The 25,978-nt window shown below is 36.9% G+C and overlaps 1 protein-coding gene across 20 annotated transcripts in view; it reads left to right on the top strand.

The window, feature by feature from the left end:
• NEK7 (NIMA related kinase 7) overlaps window positions 1–25,978 on the top strand; it is a 153,112-nt gene that overhangs the window by 79,492 nt on the left and 47,642 nt on the right. For all 20 annotated transcript variants that reach the window (XR_004524440.2, XR_004524445.2, XR_004524419.2 and 17 more), the window contains 4 exons: window positions 2,980–3,042; window positions 4,764–4,874; window positions 22,787–22,895; window positions 23,761–23,868. Coding sequence is in view for 13 of the 20 variants with exons in the window: in XM_033849228.2 (XP_033705119.1) it covers window positions 2,980–3,042; window positions 4,764–4,874; window positions 22,787–22,895; window positions 23,761–23,868 (391 nt within the window). In the remaining 7 variants the exon portion in view is untranslated. The remainder of the gene's footprint in view (window positions 1–2,979; window positions 3,043–4,763; window positions 4,875–22,786; window positions 22,896–23,760; window positions 23,869–25,978) is intronic.

Genomic DNA, 25,978 nt, shown 5'->3' with positions numbered 1-25,978 from the left:
AGTCACTGTGGCATCCGGGTTGCAAGGGGCAGGAGCACCGGGAAAGACAGAGGCACAGTCCAGGGGTGAGATCAGAAGAAGGACGGAGGGCACGTGGGAAACAGGCCTCAATGTGGGACAAGCTGCTCAGTTCATTTATTCAGGCTCTGTGAAGCTGGGGAGGCCCAGATGTTTGGTTGAGATTTCCATTTATGTAAGATTTATTTAAAGTAAGATGTAACAGGTTTGTCAAACTCTCTCAGTATATTTTTTGAAGTACTTCCTTCGCTACATTTTAAGTGTTTTTTTCTCCTACCAGATTTACAGATGCCCTTTTAAGGACATTTGTGTTTAATGTTTAAGTCACTTGAAAGCCTTTTCCCTCCAAAGATACCTAGTGTTAACCTTTTGAGTTTCATTAGTCGTGAGTAATTTTGGCAAAATTTAAAGGTGACAAAAGAGAACTTTTTAAACGATTCAGAGAGTACCAAGAATGTATCAGCCAATCACTTGCTTAAACACTGCTAATAACTTTGCTCTTATCAAACATTAGTTTAAAAACCCAAACATTAGTTTAGAAACTTTGGTAGAGCTGGAAAGATACCTTCTGAAGACAAGCTTGTAAATAGTTTATGAAAATCCAGATTTTTTTTCATGTGTATTGCCTTTTGCTCACGGAATCAGACAGCTTTGAATCTATGTCTGCGAATGATTTAATCTGAAGAATCAGTTTCTGTTTTTGTCTTGACATGCTGGCTAAGAGAAAAAGCAAGATAAGATACTTCTGAATTTCCAATTAAAAGTATTTGGTTCAGAATTTAGTTTTGCCTTAAATGTGCCAGCAATGCTTCATTCCTCAGTGTTTGAGAAGTGACTTTTGGTATTGAGAATTCAGTTCAAGATGGAAGTTAATTTGTTAATTCTGAATTAGTTTAATTATAAGTTGAATTAAAGATTCATGATTTCATCATGGCACAGTTCTGTCTTTGTATTTTGTGTCTAGTTAGGGTTTCCTAGAGCTCTCATACACATTCTCATCTCGCTCAGTCTTTCGTGTTTTAATACTTTTCCATCATAGAGACATTGATTACTGGGAGATTAGATTTATACATGTCTCCAAGTTTGTGATTTTTTTTTTTTTCCATTTTAGTCACTGGTACCAGAGTGATCCTTTCTCTGTTTCCTTAAAAAAAGTTTTCAGGGGCTTCCCTGGTGGCGCAGTGGTTGAGAGTCCGCCTGCTGATGCAGGGGACGCAGGTTCGTGTCCTGGTCCGGGAAGATCCCACATGCCGCGGAGCGGCTGGGCCCGTGAGCCATGGCCGCTGAGCCTGCGTGTCTGGAGCCTGTGCTCCGCCACGGGAGAGGCCGCAACAGTGAGAGGCCTGCGTACCGCAAAAAAAAAAAAAAAAAAAGTTTTCAGGAATTCCTTCAAGGTCTAAGACATTCAAAATTTTGTACTTCCCCACATTTCTTCAAGTTGTATCAAGTCCCCTGTGAGTGGTAGTTCCCGAGAATGGCATCATAGATAAGTAGTGTGTGTGTGTGTGTGTGTGTGTGCGCATGTGTGTGTGTGTGTTTCATATCAGAAACTAACATCAAGTTCAAAATTTTCTGTTTACATTAATATTTGTTTGATTTGTTATTTAGTGACAACATCATTTTTCTGGCACCTTTTGGCATTTTGGGTAATGAGTGGCTTTCCTACGTGAAATTGCTAAATGTAGAGTTTACTCCTTTAAGTAATGAACTTGTCATTTTACTTATTTCTGTAAGAAATCTTTCTGAGGTGTATTGCACTTCCCTGCATATATGAATCAAGCATCGGAAGCCCGGGCAGCCACAGCCCGCCCCTCGAGGCACTCATGTCACTTCGTGCAGCAGCACTTGCCGGTTGAGTGTCACGTTCTGTGCTCGGGGCTGCAGTCTGCCCCTGACAGTGTGCCTCCTGAGGACTGCAGGCTGGTTCCCTTATTTGTAGCTATAATAAAACATAACGATAAGTTGGCATTCAACACAGTTTTGTGAATCATGGAAAAGCAAGAAAATGGACGTGTTATCCTCATTTATGCTTGGAGTATTGACTTATTAAGATATTTATTTATTGTTAATTTTCCATATGCTTGGAACATTGAGCGATTTCTTTGTCTTCAGAGACATGCTAAAGAGCCCTTTGATTGTATTATTTATTTTTATGTTTTTTACATTAGATCAACGTTTCTCAACCTTTTCTTTATTTTCACCCCTCACCTTTTTAGACATTTTTTCCCAATTATGCCCCCCACCATGAAATTTTAATTCTGTAGATACAGTGTGTCTGTTTAGGTATCATATGTATATCTGTGCTTAAAGAGAGTAAGACTTTGTCACCCTCTCTCTGAAGAACCAATTTTCACCTCCTTGGAAAATTGACAAGGGTATCAGCCCTGTCAAGAATGCATGCATTAGACCTTTTAGACCTGATTTGATCATATAGATTAATGGTTCAGAGCTTGGGTTATAGTAGGATAACTTGGAGAATGAATTCTGGCTGCTCCATTAATTACCTATGTGAACCCCTGTCAATTTCTTAAGCTTTCTAAACCTACTTTCCTTCATGTGTAAAGTGGGAATACTAACATTATTGTCCTCATGCGGATTAAATGAGAATTAAACGAGGTGGTTCATGCAGTATATTTAGCACATATTGTTCAGTATTTTAACTATTATTGTATTAATATATCACAATCTCACAACTTCCGTGCTGTTCGATTTGAACTTAAGACTTGAAATATCTAGCTCTTCTCTTTTCCCATTTTTAATACTGACTGCCTCTGGAGGGAAAATGTAACTTCTAGTCACATGGGATAAAATACCTGTAGATCGCCACAGCTCCTAAAAGCTAATTGGAAAGAATACTCCTTAGTGTGTGTGTAATTATGTGCAAAGTATTACAGTGGACTCACATGGTAACTTGAACCATAGATTACTATTTTATTAAGTAATTCTGGATTTTATTTTTAGATATTTGATTTAATGGACGCCAAAGCACGTGCTGATTGTATCAAAGAAATAGATCTCCTTAAGGTAAATAACAAACGAACTGTTGACTGTTTTGAACATAACTGAGTAGGTTGATAAAAGTGATTTATTAAATATCACACTTAAAAAGATTTTTGAGATACAGCTTATGCTGCACCGATTTCAAGTAACATATAAGTTTGAAATCAATATATTGAAGAATCCAGTTACCTTTTGGATTTACTGTACAATAATTTAATTGGAACATTTGGTAGGATTAGCTTTTTTGTTGTTGTTGTTGTGGCCTCTCCCATTGCGGAGCACAGGCTCCAGACGCGCAGCCTTAGTGGCCATGGCTCACGGGCCCAGCTGCTCCGCTGCATGTGGGATCCTCCCGGACCGGGGCACGAACCCGCGTCCCCTGCATCGGCAGGCGGACTCTCAACCACTGCGCCACCAGGGAAGCCCTGGTAGGATTAGCTTTTTTCCCCCATTTCAAACTAGAAGATAAATAAAATAGACATAAAACATTGAAGAAATTTTTTCTCGATGATCCCAGTTAGACATATTCTAAATGTTAAGTAATGTAAATGCATATTAGCATTATCTCAGGGTATGGTATATTGAGAATGTGGACTGATCCAAATGGCTCACATTTTAAAAATAATATTTCCATGTTTTTTGCAGATATAGAAAGGGTGGTGTATGGAGTATGTCAGAATTAGCTTTTCAGTTTCTTATCCACTCAAAGAATAGGACTGACATTTCAGTTACCGTCACACTGCATTTATTATAGTGAGATTTCTTTTGAGGAATTCAGTGGTTTATGTTATATTTTTAACTTTTGGATAAAAGTTGGGTGATTTTTATGCCATCCAGTTTTGTTTGTGCCTGAAGTGAATCAGATCTAGTCAAAAAGATAAGAGTAAGATCAGATTGAACCATGCTTTCCACTGTTCTATTTGTTGTTATTTCCTGGGACATGAAGTGACTGCTTTAATAAACCTTTGTTAGAGAAATAATATATCATCATAGAAAATGTGGGAGGAAAACCTTTAAATAGAAAGAAGAGAAGAAAATCCTGTGTATACTCTTTGGGATCATTCTTGAATAAGTTTCTTTGAGGAATGATTTTTCTTATGTTACCTTGCTTAAAGATTGAATGAAAAGATTGTACAAAAAGACTGTAAATGTGTATAGACTTACGAATATATTTCTACAAGGTGAAAAATTTTTAAGGTAATTTAATAATCAACCCCGTAGATAAGTTCAGAATATTTATATTATTTGATGTAAAAGTGATATTTAGATACAATATAGTAGATGCCAGATTTTTACCACTGGCTGGAGTTATACTAGGATCACCCTTAACTTCAAAATAGTAGTAAAAAGGAATACTTTACTTAACATTGAGTGGCCTTAAATGACATTTATCATTTTGAAGGATATAATTTTTAACAATTGGTGATTTAATTTAGTCATTCGTTTATATGCATGTATTTATATATTTGTTCATCATAGCAATACTTTAAAAAATTTTAAGTGTATAATTTACTCTATTATTTCTAATAAAAATATTAAAATAAAAATGATGTCTAGTTTTACTTTCAATAAGTATAATACTTATTTCAAAATTCACTAGATTAAAGAAAAATATAGTCATGTTAAGATTTCTGTAACTTAAAAATGAAATGCAGTAACTAACTTTATTCTTAAGTTACGAAACTGTGACTCTTGGGAATTTACAGTAAGAAAACTTTTTGATGCCTGTTTTTTTTTTTTCCCAGCAACTCAACCATCCTAATGTAATTAAATATTATGCATCATTCATTGAAGATAATGAACTAAACATAGTTTTGGAATTAGCAGATGCTGGTGATCTATCCAGAATGATAAAGGTAAGGTTTGTTTTTTTTTTTTAAACTGAAGATTTATTTTTTCTAATTGAGTTGTAGGTTAAAAATATAGGCATGTTAGCTACTTTAAAGACCTCAACGTGGTGCTTAACATACGGTAGCCCTGTAATAAGTGGTAGGCAGTAGTGATGATTATGATTATGAAGCTAGATACCTGGTGAAGTCACACTGGATATGTGAACACTCCGAGACCAACCTGGAAATAGACCGAGGGCTCGTCTTCTGTAAGCTGAAGTTATAGTTTTGCAGCTTGATTTCTCCAGCCAGAGCACCCTCAATCCTGCATCTCTGGACATCAAACAGAGGGACCAGTGGGAAATAGTAGGGCAGCCTGACCTGGGCTGTCCCTGCTCCTGGGAGGGATGCTCAGAGAAGAAAGTGGGCCTTAGATTCAAAGTTGCACATCAAACCCTGATTTGACCACTTAAAAGTTATTTCTTTTCTAAGGGCATATTAATTGGGTTTAAGTGCAGCTACGAGTTATAGAAACTGCCAAATAACAGTAGGCTAAAAACTGCTTATACTTGGGCTTAACTTCTTTTTTTTTTAATTTATTTTTTTGGCTGCATCGGGTCTTAGTTGTGGCATGCGGGATCTTTCATTTCGGCACGTGGGCTCTTCGTTGTGGTGCGCGGGCTTCTCCCTAGTTGTGCTGTGCAGGTTTCCTCTCTCTCGTTGTGGCGCACAGGCTGCAGGGCGCATGGGCTCTATAGTTTGCGGCATGCGGGCTCTAGTTGACGCACGTGAGCTCAGTAGTTGTGGCACGCGGGCTTAGTTGCCCCGTGACATGTGGGATCTTAGTTCCCTGACCAGAGATCAAACCCATGTCCCCTGCACTGCAATGCAGATTCTTTACCACTGGACCACCAGGGACTTACTTAACTTCTGTGTGCCATATTTTTTCCAAAACAAAATAATAATAGAACCTACTTCATAGGGTCGTTTTAAATGATTAAGTAATTGATATTTACTAAGAACTTAGAAGAGTGTCCCACGTATAGGAAGGCTATGTAAATGGAAGCTGTTGCTGTATTATTAGTGTTATTATGTATATTTCTCTGTTGCATAAAATTCTGGGGCTAATACGGCAGTTCTGATCTCAAATTCTCAGAGACCAAGCCTGTTTACAGCTGATCAAGTCGTAGGCATGAAGGGAGAAGGGTACTGGCTGGCTGTATCTAAGGCACATCACTAGATGCTGCCACACACTGTTTTCCGTTTCATCCCATTGGCCAGAATTTCATCTCATGAACGTGTGTAGATGCAGGGGAGGCTAGCATGTGTAGTCTTCATTTGGCTGTCCATGTGTGAGCTAAACTCTTACTCTGGAAGCTGAATTGAACAGTGTGGAAATCAGCAAAGACCAACAAAATGAGAAGAAGCGAGAGCTGTTCATTCTGAGCCTGTTCCAGCAACGGAGTCAACCACTGTCACCAGCGTGTTGGCAGAGATTCTCGGGCAGGTAGAGGAGGAGGGACTCTTTATAGTGGATAAAAGAGGAGGCTTCGGTTGTGACCTGATGGGAGGCCACTGACACGCAGAAGCTGTTGGTGAGCTCACTCCAAGTCGGGCATCTTAGGTGACTGGCGAGGCTGTGTATTTGGCTTTCTCTGGTTGGTCCTAAGTTGGAAGCAAGGATGAAAATTGGGGAAGCTGTCAGTTATTAAGTCCTGGCCATTTGGGGCTGTTACAGAAGTTACTGTTCAGCTTACTGGATTGTCACTAGAGAGAGCAGTCTGACCTCCTCCGAGTCTGATGGAGCAGGCTGGCTTCCCGGGCTGCTTGTTAAAGATGGAAGGTTGGTTTCCTGGTCAGGTTGCTGGGGACTGTGGTTCAGAGTTCTGTTTTTATATGTGGTCTGGCCGTTGTCTATTTGTATATTCAGTCTCTTAACAGATACCTGAGCACAACCAGTAATCTCTGCTACATGGAGTTCTTGTAAGGGGTTTTTAAAAACAGGGTTAGGTGCTTTGTATGCATTATCTTGTTTCCTCGTCAGAAGAATTCTTAGAGGTAATTTTGACACTTAGAGAAGATAAGTATCATTACTAATAAATAGAAGAACTGTATTTGAAGTTAGGTTTGTCTGATGTAAAAACCCATGTGTTTTTCTTTAGTGGCCCTTAAGAATTTTTGTATCACAAAACTCCTTTGAAAAATCAGATGAAAACTCTTGACCTTCTCCCCCGGAAAATGCTGATGCATACACAATTTGCATTCCGTTCCAAGCCCTTTGCAGATGTTCCGGTCAAGGTGTTTGTGGGTTTACTAGCAGTAGCTGAGAACCCTGCTCTCCAGTGTGAGTTCAGTGTCAGCCACTTAAACTCTCATTACTTAACTTCTCTTAGGGTCAGTTTCCTCATTTGTAAGATAGAGACAGTTTTGAGATTGCTTTCTAAATTATAAAAACGCTACATAAAAGGAGGATAACATTCCTGCTATCACAGAATGCTATCAAGCTGACTCTGTTTAAAAGTCCTGTGGTAGGATGACACACTTCCCATCAGTTACCTGACTTGCTGTTGTAGGGACTTCCCACCGCTACCACAGATAGCTAACCACCAATTAATTTGCAGTGTCTGCAAATTAATTAACAATAAAAATAATGTAGTCTTCATTTTAAAAAGAAATGCAAATACACAAATGGAAAATCTTACAAAACAGCTGTCTATCAAGATGAGACTCATAAAAGCTCATGTAAATAATCCTTACAAGAGAGACAAGTAAGATAACATTCTTTGCTTGAACCTTTAGGTACAAGAGTTATTTAATTACTTATAGTGCAAAGGAAAGAGGGCAAATCCCTACTGGGCAAATGCCTGCTGAAGCAGATGAAAGAAACAGACAATTTCAGTTACAGAGTCTTGCCCTAGATTGAGAGCTTGATGATTTAGGGGCTTGATTGCCTTTTAGAGTTTTTGCTCTTGTTCAATCTGGTTTTCTTCCTTTGCTGCTCCTACTTTACACATAAAGGTTGCTGTTCCTGGCCTAATGCCAAGGCATGCCTGGGCCTATGACATTTACCTTGGAAGAGTACGCCTATCCTTTCACATTTGAGAAAACTAACTCAAAACCAGAGTGCCTTACAGAAGCCCTGTTACCTCCATCTTCAGCAGATTCAGATTTCTTCGGCCCGTGAGGAAGGAAGAATTTGTCAGTGTGATCTTACATTTATTGTGGTGGTGAACTCAGCTCCATATTCAAACAGACTTGCCATCACTTGACATTATCAAGGAAATTTTTAATCAGCTGACCCTGTGGATCTAGTAAGATAGATTCAGAAGAACAGAACTCTGGTAACGAGTAGTAACTTACCATTATAGAATGGATAGCTATACCCTTAGTCAGGGGCTACTGATTAAAATTTGAAAGTATCTATCACGTAAAAGACTATTTAGGGAACTTTTTATAAAAATAAAATATATCAACTGATTCCTAGTAAGTTATAAGCTTTTAGAGCAACATAGTGTATACTTTGGTAGAATACGGGAGTGGTTCTTCTTGACAGGATTAGTGCTATCATTCCTCCATCCTCTCCCATAGGCTTTACTGTGTAAGCCTTTAATGATCCTGTCCTTTATTAGAGCCGACATCAGTTTGCCTAGTCAAGATAGAAGACATTCTTGGGTCTGGTTTTCCAGATCCTCTTGGAGCTGCACTTCTAAAGGTTGAAAGTAATACTATCAAGTCTGTAGATCTTACAGTAATCTCAGCATAATGACCATAACAGAAAGTTTCTCTAGTGTTCAGAATAGAAATTTTGACTAAGCAGATTCACATAAGTAGAATGTCTTCATATCCTGATTATAGTCATGTATGCCTTTTGCAGTATGATATTTTAGACCTGACCAAATACCTAATTGTACTGGGAGGGAGTGATTTAATAACTTGGGAGGATCTGACCTGTGAGATCTCTCCTGGTCCTTCATCAAACAGAATTACTCTGATTATGGATTGATGCATTTCAATAGAACACATAGTTGTGGCTTTTCTCTCCATTTGACTTAGTAAGCGTAGTGTTTATTATTTTTTTAAATATAAAATATCTCTAATTACTTTTCTCAAATGGTGAAAGCCTTAACTTTCCTCCCTGCATTTCCATCTCCCAGATAAACCACTGACTTTTACGTGCATAAAACCTTTCCAACTTTATTTTGTATCTTTACACACATACACACACATACAAAAATATATACTGATTGATTATGTATTCTTTCTCAGACGCATCACAGTGCATTTACTTATTGCTTTATTATAGACAGTTGGACTGTTTCCATCGTTTAATTCTTACAGAGAAAGCTCCAGTACAAAACCTTGTGTATTTCAATACAACGGTACCATACACACTGTACTTAATAGACAGTTACACAGATTTCTATAAATAATATTGCTGACCAATAGGGTATATGCATCACAGATACTGCCAAATTGTTCTCTCAAATAGTTATACCAGTTTGTAGCCTTAAAGAAAATAACACTCTTTAATTTGTTTATTTACTGGACACTGTGTGCTGTACGCCTGGTTTATGGCTTCTCGGAACTTGTCTAGGAGAGAGGCATTTAACTGACACTCATAGAAAACTGTGTAACTGGAGCTGTAATAAGTTTTGTAAAGGAGTAGGATAGATTAGAATGGTAGTTTGTAACAAGACAGCCAAATCTAGACAGACTGGGAGCTTCTGAGGGTGATAGAGGACTCTAAGCAGTGATGCTATGGCCTTGATTTAACGACTTAATCTTAATGATTGAGCTGCAGTTTCCTCAGGTATGAAATTGGGTTAATAATAGCTGCCTTATAGTCTTACTATGAGGGCTAAATAATATATAGGTATTTTATTTTTGTAGGCATATGTACAGATGTGTGCACATACTCAAGTATTATAATTACATGTGCCTATCTGAATGTGTGCTATCTACTCGATAGGTACTGGAACGTTCTTTATTCTGTTTAAATACTCCGGTCACCCCTTCTCCCCTCTCCTCTCACCACACTTCACAGATGGCAGCCTGCCTCCTCTTTCACAGGAGGAAGGGGACGTCATCTTCCTCCTGTGAACGGACGTCATCAGTCAGGATGCCATCACCTTCCCGTGGCCGAACCTGCTGGAGCAGCCTGGCCCTTCACCCTTCTCTCTTCCTTCTCTCCTGTCTCCGTATTCCTTGTTGGACAGAAGGGGTTGTGTGTGTTGCCACCTGGATTCTTTGTTCTTTCTCTACCCCGATTCTCAGAAACCTTAGTTATCTACTCCCCATCCTGGAGGCATCTGCTGGGTCCTTCTAACGCCACTTGAACATGCTCAGGTCACTGTTATCTTAAACACGTTCACACGCACACACGTGCATTCACACACGTCCCGCCTTCATGCATTCATTGATTCATCCGAGAACCGTATGTCTAGTGGGCAAGACAGAATGATAGGCGAGTGGAAATGCAGTATGTCAGACGTCAGTCAGTACAGTGCAGAAAAAGGAAATCCGGTTCAGAGGAGGGTGTTGCTGCTCTAAACGAGACGATGAAGGGAGGCCCTGCTGAGTTCAGTCCTGCCACCCCCGCCTCTGCCTGGCTTTCCCTTCCCACTGCCCGAGTTCTGTTTGTCTCCACAGTCAGACACTCACTCCTGACCTGGCTTCAAACACACCACAGGGCATGGCTCTCGAGTGACCCGTGTCATTCAATCCAGTGCCCGGGTCCGGTCCTCGTTCTGCTTGATCCTCAGCCGCCTTTGCCTCTGCTTTTCCTACCCTCCTTCTTAAAAGACTCCCTCTATGGCTTGTTGAGTCCCAAAGTGCCTTGGTTTTCTTCCTGCCTCTCTGGAGACTCTGATTCTTCTTGACTGAGTCATTCTCTTCTTCCTAGTCTTTAATGACGGAGTTTTAAAAGTTTCAGTCCTGGCTTTTTTTTGCTTTTTGCTTTTCCCTCCCTTCCCAGTTGATCTTGTTTGTGCCAGTGGATCAGTTACTCTCTAGGCTCGTGTTGATCCAGTTTCTTGTCTGTAGCGTGGAGTTCTGTCTGAATCCTGAGAACATGCGATTCCCCACGTCTACACGGGGACCCGTGGTTTCCCTCATGGAGGCTGCCCCCGGCTGTCCAGGGCGCACGCTGGACCCCAGCAGTCTTCTCGGACATTCTTTCTCTCTTACCTCCCCTTCTCAGTCTGTCACCAAGTTCTGTTTACTTTCCTTCTCAATGTCTCTCAGATTTCTCCACCCAGCTCCGTTTCCGTTTCTCTCCCTGCTGAGTGAAGGACTGTCACCTCTCACCTGGAACATGAGAGCTTTTTAACTAATCTCCCAGCATCCAGGATCCACCCCTCAAATCTATTCTATTTCTCCATCAGTCTTTAAGAGAAGTGAGGAGGGAGAGAAAAAACAAAGAAAGAAAAACCTCTGCTTTCAAACCTTCCTAGAGTTTCCCATTGAGGTAAAGGTACAGATGTTTGACGAGACGTACAGAACCACGTGTGATCCAGAACATAGGCTCTCGGAGAGAGGAACCCTCCTCTGCGTCGTGTCCTCACGCACTCCTCGTGCTGAGGACAGAGCCCTGCACACAGTAGGTGCTCAGCAAACCCTTGCTGTAGAATCTGCCCCGCCTCCCCTCCCAGGCCCCAGCAGCGGCCTCTCAGTTCTTCTTCAGGGCAGTCGAGCATCAGCTCCCGCTGCCCCAGGTGCTGTGCCCCCCAGGCTGGCTGGGCTTATGTCTGTCTGTCCTTCGGCTCTGCTCAGACATCACTTTCTCAGGGATGGTTTTCTTTGACCTGTAGACGGCTTTATGCTCTTAATACTCCTGGCATAGTCTTCTCTCAGTGCTTCGTAAGACATTCATGCATTTATTGGTGGGATTATTTTCCTGATGTCTGGATTTCCCATTTGACCTAAAGCCCTGCTGAGTACAGGGACTGTGTCTCACAGCCTGCCTTCATTTTCCAGGGAGTACCTGGCTGATAGTAGAAACTCAATAAATGTGTGGACAGTGTATGTATAACAGTTGATTGTCTCACCTCTGTTCCACTCCTCTGTTCCAGGGGTCCATCAGTAAACATGGGTGGTGGTATGACAGGCACATGTTTCCTACTGTTTCATACTCCGGTCCCACGAGGAGTTGCTAAGATATCGAGTGGTATGTGGCATGAGAGGAGACAGTGTTCTGATACAGGAAGGGGGTTTTTTGGCCCTAAGAAATTCTAAAACTGCTTTCTAACCACTTTGATTTGTGTTATAAGCCAGTCTTTATAAAAGGGACCACATTATGGAAAAAATCATAGGAACTTCTTTATGAAGGAACATGACAGTGACTTAGTGCTTTATAAAGGACAGCAGTAGATACTTGAATTGTAAGAAATGTGATTCATTTCTTTATGGTGAGTAATATTGTAAATCATTGTTCATCACAACAATATATTTCACTGTCTCAACTCTTCAGCTTAATTGGGGTAGAAGAGGAAATATAGCTCCTGGTCTGTATTCTAGAAATGAACCTCTGGATAGCACTGCATCAAAGATTTTTACAAGTAAATAATTAATTGGTTTAGAGCAGGCTGACAAATATAATTAAGCAATTTATAGTGGAAATATTCAGTATTTCTCTAATTAGTGACAGAGGAATACCTGAGGCTGTGGTCAGATGAAATACTTCCCAGATGAGTTTTAAGATAAAAGGAAATCCAGAATTTTTCATCATATATTTCTTTATCATCAGTAATCAGAATTTTAAAGGAAAAGACTCTTACGAAAAGTAGCAGTTGGATTATAGTTTATCAAGTTGTGACATATATATGCTATACATTCTCTTTATTGTATCCTAAATTGGACCCAATACATGTTCCATTTTGTAGTATGCCTTATTAATACTATTTATGTCACTTTTCTGTTGCTAAGAAACATATTTGGTGATGGAGACTTAGTATAGAGGAGATAAGAGACTAATCTCAGAAATATATAAACTAGAGCTTTGTTTATTACACTTTGTCAGTAGAAATATTGCTAAAATATATTTAAAATTTTCATAGCCAATTTTGCCAAAATATAGTTTACTTTTTGAACTATTTATAAGTTCCTATATAATTGCCTATTAGAAAGTCAGTTTGAGACAGATAGAAGAAAATATAAGTGCATATATTTAACATTATGTTTTTTAAAGCTGTACTTTACTAAAATATCAGTAAAACAAGATATAACCCAACATAAAAAGTCTCATGAAGGGAAACTCAGAAGTTTGTTATCTGCCAAAAAATTGTCATACCACACCACACTGGCTAAGAAGGAAGTAAATATTATTCTTACAGATTTCTTTTTAGTGAAATATGAAATACAAATAATTTAAATTGAACTCTGTTTTGTGCCAAGAGTTTGGCACAATTTCAAATAATTAGTTAAGGCTATCTCTTTTTTCCCCTCCAGTTTTATTGAGATATAATTGAGATACATCACTGTATAAGTTTAAGGTGTACAGCATAATGGTTTGACTTACATGTAATATATTGTGAAATGAATATCACAGTAAGTTTAGTTAGCATCCATTAGCTCGTATAGGTACAATAAAAAGAAAATGCAAAAAAAAGGGGAAAAAATGGTTTTATTCTTGTGATGGGAACGCTTAGGATTTATTCTCTTAACAACTTCCGTGTATATCAGACAGCAGTGTTGACTGTAGCCATCATGCTGCACATTGCATCACTAGTACTTACTTATCTTATAGCTGGAAGTTTGTACCTTTTGATCATCTTCCTCCAGTTCCCCCTCCCCCCTCCCTTGCACTTCTGGCAACCACAAATCTGATCTCTTTTTTCTATGAGACTGTGTGTGTGTTTGTGTGTTTTTTATTTAGATTCCATATGTAAGCGACATCGTGCAATATTTATCTTTCACTTAGCACAATGCCCTCAAGGTCCATCCATGTTTTTGCAAATGGCAGGATATCCTCATTTTTTAATGGCTGAATAATACTCCATTGTATATGTACCACAACTTCTTTATCCATGTACTGATTGATGCACACTTAGGTTGTTACCATGTCTTGGCTACTGCAAATAATGCTGCAGAAACATGGGGCTGTAGATATCATGTTTGTTTTCATTTCCTCTGGATATATTTCCAGAAGTGGAATTGCTGGATCACATGGTTTTATTTTTAGTTTTTTATTTTTAGTTTTACTTTTTTGAGGCTCCTCCACGGCAGCTACACCAGTTTACAATCCCATCAACAGTGTACAAGGGTTCCCCTTTCTCCACATCCTGGCCAGTATTTGTTGTCTCTTGTCTTTTTCTGATGGCCGTTCTAACAGGCATGAAGTGGTATCTTATTGTGGTTTTGATTTGCATTTCCATAATGACTAGTGATGTTGAGCATCTTTTCATGTACCTGTTGGCCATTCATATATCTTCTTTGGAAAAATGTCTACTCAGGTCTTTTGCCTGTTTGTTAATTGGATTATTTGGGGGGTTTTTTGCTATGGAGTTGTGTGAGTTCTTTATATATTTTGGATATTAGCCCCTCATCAGATATATCGTTTGCAAATATTTTTTCCCATTCTGTAGGTTGCCTTTTCACTTTTTGATTGTTTCTTTTGCTGTGCAGAAGCTCTTTAGTTTGATGTCATCATACTTGTTTATTTTTCATTTTGTTGCTTATGTTCTAGGTGTCATATCCAAAAAATCATTGTCAGGGAGCTTTTTCCTATGTTTTCTTCTAGGAGTTTCATGGTTTCAGGTCTCACATTTAAGTCTTTAATTCATTTCGAGTTAATTTTTGTGAGTGGTGAAAGATAAGGGTCTAGTTTTATTCTTTTATATGTGGATGTCCAATTTTCCCAGTACCATGTATTGAAGAGACTGTCTTCTCCCTATTGAGTATTCTTGGCTCCCTTGTCAAATATTAGTTGACTGTAAATCCTTGGGCTTATTTCTCAGCTCTCAATTCTTTTCCATCGATCTATGTGTCTGTTTTTATGCCAGTACCATACTGTTTTGATTACTGTAACTTTGTAATATAGTTTGAAATCAGGAAGTGTGATGCCTCCCGCTTTTTTCTTCTTTCTCAGGATTGCTCTGGTTGTTTGGGGTCTTCTGTGGCTCCGCATAAATTTTAGAATTGTATTGTCTACTGCTGTGAAAAATGCCATTGGAATCTTAATAGGGATTGCATTGAATCTATAGATGGCTTTTGGTAGGATTGACATTTTAATAATATTAATTCTTCTGATCATGAACATGGGATTTCTTTCCATTTTTTTGTGTCTTCTTCAATTTGTTTCATCAACATCTTGTAGTTTTCTGAGATCGTTCACCTCCTTGGTTAAGATATTCCTAAGTATCTTATTGTTGTTGATGCTACTGTAAATGGAATTGTTTTCTTTATTTCTTTTTCAGATAATTCACTATTACTGTATAGAAACATTACTGATTTTTATATGTTAAATTTTTATCCTGAAACTTTACTGAATTTGTTGATTAGAACTAATGGTTTTTTGGTGGAGTCTTTAGGATTTTTTACTTATAAAATCATGTCATCTTCAAGTAGAAACAATTTTACTTCTTCCTACGCGGTTCTAATGCCCTTAACTTGTTTATTTTCTTGCCTGATTGCTCTGGCAGGTTCTTTCAGGGCTGTGTTGAATAAGGGTGGCAAGAGTGGCTCCCGTGTCTTGCTCCTGAGTTAGGCTACCTCTTCTTATTTGTAATATATTTAGATATAGGCTGTGTTTTTGGATTGTCAACTGTGTATTTTCTACATTGTTACCACCTGTGTGGTATTTCTTTTAAATTTTGTAGGAGCTTTAAGACTCTTCCTTTATACAGACATAATGTTAATCTTTTATACTGATTTTTTTTACTGTGTTTATAAATGCACTTTGTATTAGTTTTTAATTGCTAATTATCACAAACTTAGCTTAAAGAAACACAAATTTATTATCTCACAATTTGTGGGGGGGTCAGTGAGTTCACATACTGGTTTGTGGGTTCTTTGCTCAAGGTCTTAGAAACTGAAATCAAGGTGCCAGCTGGGCCTGTGATCTCATCTGAGGTTTAGAGCTTTCTTCCTTGTTCACTGATTGTTGGGAGAATACAGTTCCTTGCGGCTGTATGATGGAAGTCCCTGCTTTCTTCCTGGCTATCAACTGGGAGCCGTCTTCGAGGCCACATGGCCCTCTCTGCTGTGGCAGTTTGCTCCCTTAAGGCCAGCAGGAGAGTCTCTCTGGCTTTGAATCTCTCTGACTTCTTTGAAGGGTTTACCTGATTAGGTCAGGTTCACCCAGGATAATCATCCTGGTGATTATCTCAAAAGTAGCTGATTTAGAGCCTTAATTATGTCTGCAGAATCCTTTCTGTCACATAAGATAACCTAATATGGGGGTGATAGTTCATCACATTCACCACCCAGCTCATACTCAAGGGGAGGGGATGGTGCACCAGGACTTGAGGATTTTGAGGGGTGAGGTATGTCTGAGAATTCTGCTTACCACAAACTTTGATAAGTTAGCTAAAACATGAAGTGTTTTGGAGATAATTATTATCTTCAAATATTATAACGTGTAAATCTTGTTCGCCTTCTTGGTGTGGTTGTTTTTTTTGCATTTGCAGACATATTCTTACCTGTTCTTATCCAAATTTAGAGGCTGTACTGGAAATAAAATCACTTAGAAATGTCTTTTACACTCTTGACCTTTGGATCCTTGAAGCAGTAAAATCTCCCCAGCAGCACCATCTATCTTTGCTGACTCTGATTTATGGTTTAGAGGATACAGACACTGTCCATTTCAGCATCTGGCATAAAGTGTGCAGCCCAAGCCAGACCACAGGGCGAATTGCCAGCGATTCCAAATGCAGTCTGTTTCCTGCTGAATCTCTTGTATACGATTGCTATCTATCTTATTTCATACATGACTTTAGAATTATTCAGAAGTCTTAAGGTTACAGATTAGCGGTGCTATCTGAAAAAACTATACAGAATTGAATATTCTATACATAGGTACCTACCTACCTACATCATGCATGTACACCTGTGTGTGTCTGTGTGGTATGTATATGTAGGTGTGTTATACAGCATTATTTTTACAGAAGCAGTGTTACTGATAAAGTATCCCTTGGGTTTTCTTTGATACCTGTGAAGTTTGGTAATAAAGTAGTATTGAACTTAGGGATTTTAATAAATTGAAAATTATGTACCATAATGGCCGTTATGTCGTCCTGTGAGCATAATGAAAAAGTGGTGTGTAAGTTTTGAACTATATTTACTTAGGAAAAAATAAGAAGATAATTTTCAGGGAACTTTTTGCTCCTTCTATTTGAAGGTAATATTGATTGAAAGCTGCCTTTATAAACCATTTACCACCACGAGCAGTAGTGCTGGTAGCTGTAGACAATTAAGTAGAGAGAAGAGGTATGGACTTCTGTCCAATTTTTCTTTGTTCAAATTTCTACTGAGAGACTTTTATTGTCTCATTATTGTTCTGCTGTCTTCCTTGTCCATTAAGAATATTGAAATATCTTTCTAACTCTCTTACTATTGTCTGGTTTAACATAACTAGAAAGAATTCATCAGAGGCAAGTGTTGCCCTCTCTGCTTGTGAACTTCCATGTCGTCCTAAAGATGGACTTCCTGCTTTTTCATCTCACCACCTCTGTCTCTAGTCCTCTAATGCAGTAGGGACAACATCTTAAGTATTTCCAAGTATTTTCCCATGAATTTTAGGAACATGGAAGCTTCTCTTAAGAATTATCAACGTGGCAGCAATGCAGGCATCATTCCTTGTAGTAATTCTGATGCATTCATATCTTTTTCATTGATTTTTTAAAATATCCTAAGTTTCCTTGACACTGATGTATGAACATTTAGAAGGCAACTTTTCAGGGGGAAAAATATTGTGACTTTATAGGAGCTTATTTTTCTTGTTTGCTAAATAAGGTCTTTTTTTTCCCCCAAGGCTTAATTACTCAGAAAAAATATCTTATCTGTTTCACATTTTCTACCATAAGATAAAATATGTTTTCCACTTCCATTATTAACCTATATGATTTTGACTTTGGGGAATGAATGGATTACATTGATGTTCTATTAAATTATAATTAGAAACAGCTGAGTACACTTAGCAGCTTTTCTAACATTTATAGGAAAGGAAAAAGACAAGTAGAGCTTGGATGAGAAATGTTTTATCAAAGAGGATAAAATTAGATGCAGATGATAAGTATTTTTAGTGATCTCCTGACTGCCAAGCCCATATTACTTGCATCTTCTAAGCAACGTAGGATACCTAAATTTTATTCTGAGTGCCAAGGGTGAAAATATTCACACATTGCAAATTAGTATCACATACCAAAATTCTAATTGAGACATAACTATTTTATGCATTTGTATAATTCCCAAAATTGGTGTATAGCAAATACTTGTACAGTTTAGTCTGTTGACACCTTCTTATGCCTTTGGAATAAAAATATTTCCATAGAAAGATTGACATATAATAAAAGTCACACTTAGAACTGTCAGTAACACTTTTAGAAGCATCCTGTCTTTTCCATCACCCAGTCCCTGTGCATTTGATTCTTTGAAATAACCACTGCAAAATATCATCTTATAAAAATGCATTATACTTAGAGAAATGTTTGGGAACATAACATCCCTTCTGTTGGTAAATGGTTGACCTAATTACAAGGTCAGTTACCTTATAATTACCTAATTACAAAAATTTGACCTGTTATCTCATGTGAAGGCCATTTATAGCATTAACTGGACCTATGGGGATCTCAGAGGTATTAGGATTGTTATTTTTGCTTTGTTTTTATCAGCTGGAGATTTAAAGGACAGGACATACTAGTAAAATTTGTTACTTTTAAGTGTGAAAATGTGCCAATCAGGCATTTATTATTTGTGTTTTATTTGTAACTGAGATACTTTAGAGGCAGCAGGTGCCACACAGATCATCCCCAAGCTCTGTTTAATATAGTGAGGACACAGAGGCCCAGCAAGGCTAAGCGGCTTCTTCAAGGTCACACAGCCATTACTGTCAAGAATCAGGTCTGTTATTAAAGGCGCATATGGATTCTGTGAGTGGCACATGAAACATCTGATGACACCCCCAAGCAGGAAATAGTTCCTCATAGTGAACATAAATTACTTACTTCCTCCTGTGAGATACTTGGAAGAGATGGAAAACAGCTGATGCCTGCAATGCCAGTTCTCATATAACTTCATTATTTCTTGTTATTTAATTACCATTTCTCCTAATTTTCTTCAAGAATGACTTGCCTGACAGGATTGTTATTTGTTGTTTTTTTGGTTTTGTTTTTAACTACAGCAGTATGTTGTTTCCAAAGGATGCTTGGTATATGGTTCCCAGGACCAGCACACAATCGTGGGTCCCCTTGTTGACAAATGACTAGGAATTTCTAGGTGGCAGAACAGAGCATTACACTCAGTGCAGGGCCCTGCATGAATGTATGGGCCGCACACCTGTGAAGCTGGCACTCTGGTTCTGGGTGTTTTGTCTGAAACTTTCTTGTTAAAAATTAATATACCAAACTACGGGCTTAAATATTTTGATACACTATAGAGATTAACTTTTTTTTTTGATCCAACAAGATAAATTTCTGTTCTTTCTCTGTTGATGAGTTTATGCTGGGTAATACTGTTAAATTTTTTTCCCAAGATTTCCTGAGGAGGAATGCTAGAGTTATAAAACTTAGAAATAAATGTATGTGCTGTTTGGAGTAGTGGTGTCTAGATTCAGGAACCAAGTGACCCCAAAACTGATACTTGATAAGCAGTGCCCACTATGTAATTTGGTCTGGGGCATTTAATTTGTAGGAGGATGTTTGACAATTTAAAAAAAAGATGTGACTATTTTCCAAAAATCTTTGAATGGAAGCAGCTTGCATCAGCTAGCCTCTTTTATATTAATACACATCATTCAGTGACATTGCACATGTTTTACCAGGGATGCTGAATTTCACCTAAGTGAGATGCTGGTAATCTTTTTACACATAAATGAGAATATAATATAACCTGATGTTTGTATATGCATTTTACATGTACCCTGGCTGCCTTTTTTGTTACATCGTTTCTTTTGATGTGAATAATGTTCAGTGTATATTTGAATAATGTTGATGGAGATAGAAAAATATGCTTTTAAAGTAAACAATATTTGAAGCTTTGCATAGAAAAAAGATGAACGTACCTTTGAAAAAAGACTAAATAATAATTCTGTCCAAGTGGTTAGGCATACCTGAGTGCTAATTTCTGTCTTTTCATGATTTTTTAGATATTTTATTTTCAGATATAAAAAGTTAAAATTCTATTTTATAACATAAATATAGTAAAAATGACATATCCTGTAATATCCAGAAATCTTTATTACTACTAACGTTTAAAAATTATTTATTGCTTTATTAAAAACTTACCACATGACAAATAAATGTACATTTTTTATTTCTGTGTATTGGTATTAGATTTTTTCCAAATCTAGAGCTGAATATTTATGTGGGACTGTCTTCTTTCGAAAGAAAGATAGGATTTTTGAACAGTAATGCTATTTAACTGGATAATTAACTTTTAAAAGATATGTATATATTAGAATAAGTTAAGAAAAGGTGGTTCTTTTTTTTAATACATTGGCATTTTGTAAGTTCCTCCTTTGTAGTGCTAATATAAATTTTACCAGTAGTAAAAAGAATTCAAATTTGTATTGCCTTTTTTCTGTTCATCCTCTTTTTAAGAGATAGCCAACAGTGCCACCATCAGAACAGACAGCCTTTTCTCATCATAAGTATTGGTTTCCTCAAAAAAAAAAAAAAAAAAAAAAAAAATCTACACTGAAGGATGGTTGAAAAACTGCATGTGTTTAAACAGACACATAAAAAATATTGGGAGATAACCAGTGACGTAATGAAACTGCTTTTGATTTATTTTACGATCCAGTCAAATTCCTAAAATTATTCTTCAGAAACATGTTAGTAATTTAGATAGTTACATTTGGCCAAGTCATTCCGTCTCGGTAGCATTATATTGATGCCAGTTTATTGTTATCACCTTTAATTTGTTATTGAAAGAAACGATCCTAAACAAGAATATGAAAACATGAAAATAGTCAGACTGTCTTGGCCTGGTTACATCTTCCATTTTGAGGGCAATTTTTTCATTCTGCCCTTTCCTTTATATATGACTTATTTTTTAATAATGGAACTTTAAAGGTAAATTGTCAAGTTAATTATAATTACGGTGGTTTCAGAATCTATATTAAAGCATAAGATTCTTCTTTCATGGTCTGATACTTACATGATACGGTATATTTATTTTTGAATGAAAAGAAACCTGGTCCCCATCTTCCTGTTGACATCAAACAGTCTTCTGATATGCTAATCCAGAGTGAGGGAAAGCACATAGACTGGCTTTATTTGGAGTCATTCCAAATCTGAAAGAATATTATGTGTATAGAACTGATTTTGCAGCATTGCCCCCATAGAATGAAAACCGATGCTGACACAGTCTGCAATTAATAAGACTTAACGTTGAAACATGATATGGGAGGTTTTCACCATTTTAGTATTAACCCTGATTTGCTTTTTAATATCCTGGTCATCTAATTGTTATCTGTTTTTTTGCTACTGATGTAATAGCTATTGAAATTGCTAATAAGTTCATTCCTATAGTATGTGTTCCAATAAAGATTAACCTAAAGTGATTCGCTTTTCCTTCAAGATTTATCCTTTGGTGTATTGAGTGCATATGAGACAGTAAATATAATCCTTTGCTAAGTATGAAGTAGGGATACAGGCAGATTTGTTTCCCTGTATTGTTTTTCCTTTCAGCCTGCCCTCAACTGGTCACAGGGGTAGGAACTGACACAGCTCATTATTTCGGAATCATCTGAAGTACCATTCTCCATATTCAATAAGAAAAGAAATCAAATTAGTTGAACTTTCAAAAATGTCAAGTCACCAGATAAAGTGCATTAAAGCACGTATTTAAATGTTGATGTCTATTAATAAATGTATATCTTAAAAAGTTAAAATTGTCTGAAAATTTGTCTAAATGAAATACTTCTTCATGTTGGTCATTTATAGATTTTGCTAAGTAGAAAACGAATTACACTTTTGTTTTTGAAAAATAATTTTTATGTAAAGAATCTTTATAAATCTTATGAAGCTACGAACTGTGTTCTTGAATCAGCATATTATTAGTATATTCTTCTAGCAAAGGTAATGTAGAAAAACGGGCATGAATATGTACCTTTGGTTTTGCAGTTATTTAGTTATTGCCCTCTTAACGCGTGATGGCCCACTCCTTCCAAGCTAGCATATTTACACTCAGCTTTTTTTGCCCTGGTCTTCCTGTAATGTTTTGCTCCCATATTTAGTTTCATTCGTTCAAAGCAAAGTGCAAGTTTGACTTGGAGTATGCAGTGGAAATATTCATGAAAACTTTCCACATAAATCCCTTTTATTTATTTAAGTTTTAATAAATTAAGTGATATTTCAAATCACCAAGGATGGTTCAATATTTAAAGGAATTCTACTTCACTACCTTCTGTCAAGAGAAGGACTATCTTGTAATGAACATAATCACCTCCATGTCTCTAGACTCTTTTATTCCGGCTATTCTTAAAATAAAATCTGACATCCTCCTTTTAGGATAAGAAATTACTTTATGTGGATGTTAATTTTTTGAAATAGATGGACACCACAAAGACGTAGCATGATATGGCTTGTGCTGACCTTAGATACAATAGGGAGACATTTAAGCCATTGTGTCCGGTAAAAAATCTTGGTATCCTTTCACTATGGAAAATCATGTTTTTTAGCTGGTAATAGGTAGATAAAAGTAGGTGTTTTTCTGACTGAAGTCAGAATCTAGTCTGAAGATAATTTCTGTTTTTAAAATCTTATTTAAAATTTTTTAAACAGCATTTTAAGAAACAAAAGAGGCTAATTCCTGAAAGGACTGTTTGGAAGTACTTCGTGCAGCTGTGCAGTGCACTGGAGCACATGCATTCTCGACGAGTCATGCACCGGGGTGAGTTCAGTCATGAGTAACTTTTAGTGTTGGTGTCAACGATGCACAGTATCAGGCTTTCCCAGGTAATTTATTTCCAAGTTTTGATTTTACTAGAATGATAAGCCTTTAAGTGAAGACTACTTGGGTTTTTTTTAAAATAAGAATTAGTTATTTTTCTGTTTGACTTTTTTTTTTTTTTTTTACTGATTATGTTGGTAAAAGAAAAAAAATTAGATGCAGGAAAGCAGTTGAACATGCATAAGGAAGAGGTTTTTTTTGTTTTTTTTAATGAACTATACATTACAGCTATTTAGATTTTTAATGTTCAGCATTCACTGTTAATGTATTTATAGTTATCAATCAAATGGTTGGGTGGAATGTATGAAGGTTACATCACTAAGGCATTAATCCCTTGATTTGGGGGTTTGAATAATTTCAGTACAATTTACTTAAGCAATTAAAATTTCTGAGGTCATCTAAGTAAAGAATTACCTGTGTCAGAGTTATGATTTTATATTTTGTGTAAACATGTCAATAAATTGCTCTTTAGTGGGATAGTCTATTTAAAATAGATATAAGAAGGGCACAAATTTATTTTGTGCTTTGAATGTCACAGAAGTTTATTTGAAAATGGAAAACAAAATACATTTTAAATGAAAATGAATAGTGATCATCCTGCATTGATGATTATCTGTCTGTCATGGGACTGAGACTCAGAAATATTAGGCTATATGAAAATTACTCGAAATAATTGGTTAAAAATTCAAACTGACTTTTCATTTTTGAGATATATTTTAAATTCAACAATGAGAAGTGTTTTTTAATCCCTTGAATATACCTAAACTGACATCATCTTTCACCTGATCCCTTCATTTATTCACAGATATAAAACCAGCTAATGTGTTCATTACAGCCACTGGGGTCGTCAAACTTGGAGATCTTGGGCTTGGTCGGTTTTTTAGCTCCAAAACCACAGCTGCACATTCTTTAGGTAAGAGACACAGTATAATTTCATTCGGTTATCTACCCCCCTTCCCCCCACCCCGCCCATATGGTTAAAAATGTAAGGGATGTACAGATTACGTGCTAGCTTTTATAGTCTAAATAAAACTATTCTAAAAATCATCAGGTCCTGAGCTGAAACCTGTCAGGTATAATATGTCCATTCATGTGACAGTTGGATACTTCTGTTAGTTTGACCCTCAGGCAGGCATTTAGTAAAAGAAAATGCCAATGAACAAATCTAGTTTTAACCATTGCCATGGATCCTTCCTTTTCTTTTACATTAATAATATTAATATGAAGAATAAACCATATCTTGAAAAAGGACCTCACCTGACCATTTAAAAATACTATAGTTGTTTGTAAATGTTTATTTATTAAAGTAACATACATGGTTGTGATTGCTGTAGAGGGGGGACCTAGAGATGATCTGTGGCTAAGGAGGAAGATATTCCCCTAAGTTATAAAGTAGAAGATGCTTGTAATTTATTGATTCTAGAGCTGATAATATACGAGTGTCCTTTGTACCTAAAATAGAACTGAATGTAGCTATTACAACATTATATTAATGGAAAGAAGGTTGTCCAGTTTAGAAACAATAATTACTAGGAAGAAATAATTTTTAAATTGAATAACTTAAAGGGAGTGTTAGAGCTTCTCCTGAGACTCTTCAAATCATATTGTCCCCTTGTAATATGACTTTGTCAAAATGGTAACAACCAAAATAAAACAAGGATTAAGATAAAAATAAGTTGGCTTTAATTTAATGATGCCCCATCTTTGGTGAAAGATGAAATCATTGGAAACAAGTGATTTTTTGGATAAAATTATTGTTTTTAAATGAGAAATAAAACAATTTTAAATGGCTTGATGAGGAATAAGTGAGTTACACTAAATAATGATGTTGTGAAACGAGCATCTGAATTAGTTGACTGGACATTTTTAAATGGCTTTGACATAAAGGTCCTGTGTGGCCTTGAACCTGTCATTTAATTCTTCTGTATATAGGATAGTGTGTGGCACATAAATAGGCACCTGATCAGTCTTTGCTGAATGACAAGATATTGGGTCCTAGATTAAGAAGTGGTGGGAAGATAATACTTTACCCTTTACACAGAGTTTCAGTTTTGTCCAGTACTTTAAGAAAATAAAATTTCAACTGATGCCGAGTAACAATGTTTTAGTTTTCTCTTTCACTTTACATTTATTCTTGCAGAACATTACAATTTTTTCAGGATAGGAAAATTTGATATGAAGTTCCATAAGAAATGCATAAATTTGCAGAGCACTTTAATAAAGTTTTATTTGGAAGTTCCAACTCTGACAATGCAAATAGTAGAGGATTTCTGTGAAGAAAACTTTAGATTGTTCCAAGCCAGTGCCACTGATCGTTAGGGAAGATAACGTGTTCACTGTTACTCATCTGAACGGAATATCCTAACAGCACTCTGTTGTTAATCTACTTAGAAATGCTAGGTTACAGTTACACATGCACACACATACAGGCACACAGGCACAACTGCACGTATCCATGCTCCTGCACACATATATGTATTGTGTAATTGCTGCTTTGCAGGCTGTCGCTCTGAGCATGCCGTAGTTGCCTGACCCTAAGTATCCAGCATACTGTGTGAAAACCAAATCTTAACAGTTTAGGAAATGGGCTTCTTTAGCTTGCCTGTCACTGCCTCTTACAAAAGTCCCCAGTGGGGTTTACAAACGTGTATGCATGTCTTAGATTTAGGTGATGTGTTATTATATGATATAGAGGGTAAAAATTTAATAGGTTTAATAATTCATTAAGAATTTCTAACGTCAGTTTTTATCTAAATCAATTCACTTAGCGTCATGTAGTTTGTGTGTGTGTGTGTGTGTGTGTCTGTGTGTGTGTGTGTGTGTATGGACACACACACATATAAATGGGGATGCCCATAATTATAAAACATTGAGACACACCTGAAGTACAGACAGTGAGGAAGTAGCAATGAGACTGGTTTGTTGGATGAATGAATCAATAGAAAAATAATTTGTTTCACAAGTATTTTTGTTTTCCATGTTATTTGGAGAAAAATATTCTTAAAATAAGAAAACATGCTTTA

The sequence above is a fragment of the Tursiops truncatus genome, chromosome 1 (genome assembly GCF_011762595.2).
Source record: "Tursiops truncatus isolate mTurTru1 chromosome 1, mTurTru1.mat.Y, whole genome shotgun sequence".
Classification (NCBI taxonomy): Eukaryota; Metazoa; Chordata; class Mammalia; order Artiodactyla; family Delphinidae; genus Tursiops; species Tursiops truncatus.
The sequence above is the reverse complement of the archived record's forward strand: the minus strand, read 5'-3'. Positions and strand labels throughout refer to the sequence as shown.